The sequence below is a fragment of the Aegilops tauschii genome, chromosome 2 (assembly GCF_002575655.3).
Source record: "Aegilops tauschii subsp. strangulata cultivar AL8/78 chromosome 2, Aet v6.0, whole genome shotgun sequence".
Lineage (NCBI taxonomy): Eukaryota > Viridiplantae > Streptophyta > Magnoliopsida > Poales > Poaceae > Aegilops > Aegilops tauschii.
The window spans coordinates 4960990-4967670 of NC_053036.3; the positions used below are offsets into that span (position 1 = coordinate 4960990).

The 6681-nt window shown below is 39.4% G+C and overlaps 1 protein-coding gene across 1 annotated transcript; it reads left to right on the forward strand.

Moving 5' to 3' along the window:
* Positions 1-3554: 3554 nt before the first annotated feature.
* On the forward strand, positions 3555-6085 carry LOC109784260 (tau-cadinol synthase-like). Its single transcript, XM_020342859.3, has 4 exons — positions 3555-3903; positions 4136-4505; positions 4902-5120; positions 5840-6085. The coding sequence occupies exons 1-4, from the start codon at positions 3630-3632 to the stop codon at positions 6018-6020; spliced, it is 1044 nt and encodes a 347-aa protein (XP_020198448.2). The 5' UTR covers positions 3555-3629; the 3' UTR covers positions 6021-6085.
* The last annotated feature ends 596 nt before the right edge of the window (positions 6086-6681 follow it).

The window sequence follows — 6681 nt, forward strand, 5'->3', positions numbered from 1 at the left end:
ACCAGACAAAAGAACGGTTACCAAACGAATTACAAGACCCAGAAAATTCTCTACTAAACGATAGATGAAGTAATTTCCACAAACACAACCACGGCAGACATGCAAAATAGGAACCAGTACCAAATTACACGCACAACGGCTTCATCTTAGAGAAAACTAAAACTTTTGAATTCCTGCTCCAATAGTTTTGTAGGAGACAAAATCTGCTAAATCGAGGGTGAAGAAAAGCCCCGTCATGGTTACGCCATGTCAAAGTTTTCCTCTTTCCATCCTTTTCTCTACACGCAAACCGGTCGAATGGCTGAGCCAGACCAGCCTAAATGTCACCGACCCGTCCATGCACCCGCTCGCAAATGGCTTAAGCTGCACCAGGTTGCACCTTCACCTGACTCGTGCACCACCAATAGTTGCCCTCATATGCATACGCTTAGGGGTAAGTATTTGAAGGAGGCGGCGACACCTATGGAGAAAATGAACACACATAAAGCATCTCCAATACATGATTTAAAAATTAGTAGAGGTGCAAAGAAAATGCTCTTTACGACATTTTGACATAAAAACGGTGCTCCAACAGCTGTCCAATCTCTATATTTTTGTGGTCCTAATTAGAGGCATCCCTAAAATACACCCTCTTGTGCTGCAAATATACAACAACATGCGCAAGTCTCGCGAAACAAAAACGCAGCTGCGTGCAGCCAAACCACCATCCGGAACATTCCCTTAGGTGAACACACAGAAATGCCTCCCCTCCCACTTCGCTGCTGCTACCAAATCCGTTCGAATCCGGCCGCTTCTGGCCAAAGACGCCACCACTGTATCGCCGTGAAGTCAGATCCACCGCGCCCTCCATCGCTCGGACTGCCGCACCACCGCAACTACTGAATCGCAACGAGCCGTCGCACCGGCCGATACAAATCACTGGTCCTACCGATACAAGATCCATGAGTGACTGCTATAAGATCCATGAAACTTCAATGCTATGAAACGTCGCTGCAATCTGTGGGCCGTTGTCTTTGACCAAGGATAAATGTTCCTGAAGGTACCTCATGTGTGTGCTTGTCTTTTTATTTAGCAAAAAATGTTTCATCTTCATCTTCAGCAAATAAAAACTCTTGAATTCCCGCCCCATCTGGAATAGGGCACAAAGTTTATTCAACAGACCATGAACGAAAATCCCTACAATGGTTTACTGGACCACATGATCCTGAAAACCAGATCAACAGACAAGGACAACTTAAGGAGAAGGAGAACTAGTATTTCGCAAGGCGCTGGTGTTGTTGCCATAGTCAAGAAAAAAAAAACAAAAACCTCAAAGAAAAGCTATAATATTTGCATCTCCCAACCTCACGACATAGTAGAGGCGATGGATCACAGGTAAAAACGGTTAAGATATTGGACCGGGCAGCTAGGGTTTGGTGGGGGGAGTTGCCGTCAAGCTATGATACTTTAATAACATGGCATAACGATGGTAATGAATGCATGCCCTAATTTATTAGTGTTAGCTATCTAGAGTTTTTTTGTACTCCCTGGGTCTCCCATGGTGGAGCAGGCACATGTGACTATCTATCCTTCCTCCGCAGGAAGCGGCAGCAAGCACAACACACAGTTCAATCACGGAGTAGAATAGCAGCATTTTCTTTGTACTCATTCTCCAGTTTATAAGGCCCACATGTACTGAATAATCATCAATTTGACCAACATAATGCTAGTATTATATCACAAGAAAAATATTCCATAGAAAACTTCTAAAGATATACCATTTATGATATACATTTGGTGTTACATTTATTAAATGATTAATTTAGGGATACACTTGGGCCTTATAAATCGAAAGAGGGACTATCTAGTATAATTCGCCTGGCTGCTAATACGCATCATGCATTCATCTTAAACTCGATGTAGTATAATCGAAAAGCGATGTACAAGGGATTCTTGGCCCTATGCACAAGAGACCTGCATGCATGATGCATGCCTGAGAGATCACAACAATTGGCATGAGTGTTTTGCTGACTATACATTGTCACGCCAATTGCATGCGTTGAGCTAGCTTTGTACTGTTCCTGGTGCGGCTGCTATGAGATGCAATCTTGAGGCTGCCCAAGGATCCGTCCTATGAAGATAAATATAACACATGCGACAAGAAATACATTCCTCAAAGTAACTTTGATTTAACTTTGGCAGGTCCATAATTTTTCTTTGTACATTCTACACAAATTAAAATAGTTCGACTTTTTTTACATGCTCTATTAAGTTTAAATTAGTGTGATATTTTGGATTATGACACGAGTTGAATGTAAATTTGGCAACTAGTTTTTGTCTATTAAGTATATGTATCACGAACAACTACACCCAGAAAGGGCTGGAGTTTTCTGATCTGAGGTACATCTGAACCGCCAAAAAAAAGATATACTTTCAAGTTTCAAAATAAATGAACACAAAAGATTCATGTATATAGAGGATGGTTAAAAGTATGTGGATGTAAATTCTGAACATAAACATGACAATACTATGTGACATGTAAAAAACGGACAAAATGGCTAAGGAACAGTGCAAGTCACAAGTATAGCAATCTAAAATAGATTTCTCCACGCTGGAAATACACGATTTTATGCCCATCAATTGGGTGGGTCTAAAGGCACTACCGGATAATCAACCTGAAGGTAGGTAGATTAGTAGTGCATGCGGTCGTCTTTATAGTTCGGCCGGCCGGCTGCTAACGATGAGAAATATGCATGGACCTGCCATCGCGTGGACATTATTTAAAGGCCTCACGCACACATTCTCCTTCCTCCCCAAAGAAAGCTATCTATAGCCCAAGCTGCTATCTCTTTAAAACAAAGAAGCAACGGTTAATTTCCATGGCGTCCGGCAATGCTGCTACTCCTGCGTTCAGCTACGAGCCCTCACCATGGATCGACTTCTTTGCTGGATATGAGCCACCGCTGCTACAGGTATAATAAAAGCTAACTATTTATGGCACAAAATGTCACCATGCACGAAGGTATTTATTTGTAACTATTTTATGCATTTTTGTACTAGTATCTACTACCCGGCCTATGCTGGGCCGGCCCAAGAGGTGCCAGAATGTACACCATGCACCCACTACTTGCAGGCCCAAGTAGGAACACATTTCTAATTACCATCCGTGCTCCTCTAGAGATCCATGTCAACCGGTTGCTTATCGTGTGTACTTCACTAGTCGACACTTCTTATAGTATCTGAATATGTCTATAGACTTTATATTTCGCATACCCAGCGGTACAGATTTGTCATATTCAGATATCTACTTTGTATATCATCAACAACACTCATAGTCATAAGTAAATCGTCTAGTGTAACTCCATGCTTGAGTGGAAGCAATTTGAAACCACATGCATGCTTTTGAAATTAAATATGCTGGCCACGACCGACACCCTTAGAAGATACATGTGAATAGCCTTTGGTTGGCACATGTTGGAAAGTTGGACTCAGTGAAAGGATATATGGTTATTTTATACAATCATGTACTTTTGGTCCATTTTGTTTCACTGGAGATACGAGTTGTTATATTTTTTCAACTATTTTTGGTTTTGGCGACATTTTCTTTACCTAGCTAACCCTTGTCCCTTTTGGTTAATTAAAAATGTTCAATGCTTGCATTGCAAAAATCCAAGCAGTGGATGACGCTTAGGGCAAAAAAACTGAAGGAAGACATATGTATGTTGTTTAAAACCAGCAATGACACAGTGGTAAAAATGTCCTTAGTGGATACACTACAACATCTCGGAATCGATCACCACTTTGAAGACCAGATTGACACCGCTATGAGGCAAATCCTGAAGAGTGAATTTAGTAATTACAACCTCTATGAAGTTGCCCTTCGGTTTCGCTTGCTGAGGGAACATGGACACTGGGTATCTCCAGGTATATATATTCCTAACAATTTTTTCTTATTATACATAGTTGGTTACGAAAAATTATGAAAGAAAAATCATGATGTGCAAATTTTTAACTGGCTAAGAAATTGAGTTATCAAGATTAGATTGGTAACCTTATTTGCAAAATATTTCATAATGTGGACGACATGTCTACAACAATAGAAGCTCCATTGACAATGTGGTCACGAGAACACCAACATTTATTTATCGATTTACAGATGTTTTCAATCGATTCAAAAGTGAAGATGGAAGCTTCATCAAGGATATAACAAATGAACCCAGGACACTATTATGTCTATACAATGCATCTCATCTTCTAATTCATGGTGAGCCAGCACTCGAAGAAGCCATAGCTTTTGCAAGGCATCATCTTGAATCATGTAGTGGTACTTTAAAGACCCCACTAGCTCAACAAGTCCAACGTGCCCTTCACATACCAATGCCAAGGACAAATAAGAGGGTGGAAATGCTACATTATATCCAAGAGTACGAACAAGAGGAGCATAACCCGATGCTACTGGAGCTTGCCAAATTGGATTTCAACCTTCAGCAAAATGTCCACTCGAAGGAGCTCAAAGTTATTACCAGGTATGTTATTTATCTTTCTTATATAAACAGAATATATAACCCAGTAATGATTCACGGGTGGTTGCCCTCACATACTACATCTTCAAACAAACAAAAAACCAAAAGTCTAGTTAATACTACATTTCTAGTACTTAACATCATTGAAATTAAGAGTTTACGTGGTTGCCTTTTTTGATTAATATGAGAATGCATATTCATTAATGGTTCGTGATGCTTCAGTGTTTCATTAGTTTCTGTGCATTGTAGGATAATTACATACATGGTGTAGTGAGAATGCACATGCTTTTAATAATAATTGACCATTGTTCTTTTATCTCTTAATGGGGCTAGCGATGTTATATTCTACATGGACTATATATGTACTAGTTCAGATAACATTGCTTAAGTAATTCACAGGTGGTGGAAACATTTTTTCGGATATATCGAGCTAAGCTTTATCCGCGATCGTGTGGTGGAGGGTTATACATGGGCCTCCATGTTGTACTATGATACAAAATTTGAGCTCCCTCGAAGTATGATCACAAAGATGATTGTACTAATTACCACATTAGATGACATATATGATAACCATGCCACCCTAGAGGACAGTTGGAAGCTACATGAAGCAATACAAAGGTGGGATTGATTTAGCTCTACATTTTATCTCTCAAATTGTCAGTGCTTCTAATGTATATTCCACTAAGATAACGATTCCATATCATATCAGTACGTCCTTAGAATCACTGGCAATCACGGTCAGTAAATATGTGCGCAACGTGATTTTTCCATGACGTTTAAAGTGATAAAGTAATTACGAACATGTGTGTACTGGATAATAACTATTTTTAGTACTTATGAAGAAGTAATTGAACACCCTGCATTGCCGTGACCATAAGAGTGCAATTCTAACAAGAAAAAATGGTATACAAATCATGCTTCAACCCAGGAGCATATTACTATTCTTTGGATAATTACCGCGTCCAGAGGTGGACAAGCTGAATCTGATGTTGACATGCATTTTTCATAAGTCTTAACACAATAGCACTCATTGGTACATACAATCTGGTTACAGTTGCAATTTCAAATGAAAATGTGATGCATGATTAGTTGCCATAATAAGAGGTGGATGAAAGAAAATCTAAATGCAGTAACGAATGAGATATATTACCTATAATGAAATCTTGATGTCATGTTACACTATTTGCCTCATGGAGCAAAGTGAAACTAGTGGTTCTTAATGTGTTGAAGAAAGACGAAGAGTATAGAAAAATAAAAGGTTAGGTTAACATGCAAACAAAGAATTGTCAAACTATGATAACTTGTTTTAAGATTGTTTTTGTGAATTGGCCTTCTAGATGGGATAAGAGCGCCGCTTTTCTCCTGCCGGAGTACTTGAAGAAGTTCTATATGGAGATGCTGAGGACATTTGACAATATTGAGGCTGAAATGCCAACCAATACGAACTACGATATAGCACACCTGAAAAAAGCGGTAAGTTCATGTACCCTTTTCTGTCTTGTAAAAAAAAACATATAACTTAGTGAGGCGTTTTGGCTCCCAGGATCATCTGCACCTGCGCTCAATAAAAAAATCAAACAAAATACTAGAAAAATTCAAAAAACTCCAATTTTTTTGGCATGGTAGATAATTTATTGCATGATGTCTGCTCCAAATTTGAAATCATTTGGACATCTGAGTAGCTCTCGGCAAAAAAGACAAATTTGTGGTCTGTTAAATAATGTACTGTTCACATACTGTTCTGACCCAATTTGTGTTTTTTGCTGAGAGCTACTCAAATGTCCAAATGCTATGAAATTTGGAGCGCACCTCATGCACCAAATTATCTACCTTCCACAAAAATTTGGTTTTTTTTAATTTTTTTGAATTTGTTAAGAATTTTTTATTGAGCAGGTGCAGATGAGCCTGGGCTCAGAATTGGATATTCCCATATAACTCTCTGTGTGTGTGTGTGTGTGGGGTTGTGCATCTCTCTCTCTCTCTCTCTCTCTCTCTCATTAATTTTGGGATTACATCTCTTTGTTTGCATGCAGGTCCAAAATAACGTGACTGGTTACCTGCAAGAAGCGAAATGGTCACACAGGAACCACAAGCCAAGCTTTGTAGATCAGGTCAAGTTGACTAGCCTGAACATTGGTGTGCCAACGATATGTGTGAGTATGATGGCTGGAATGAGTGA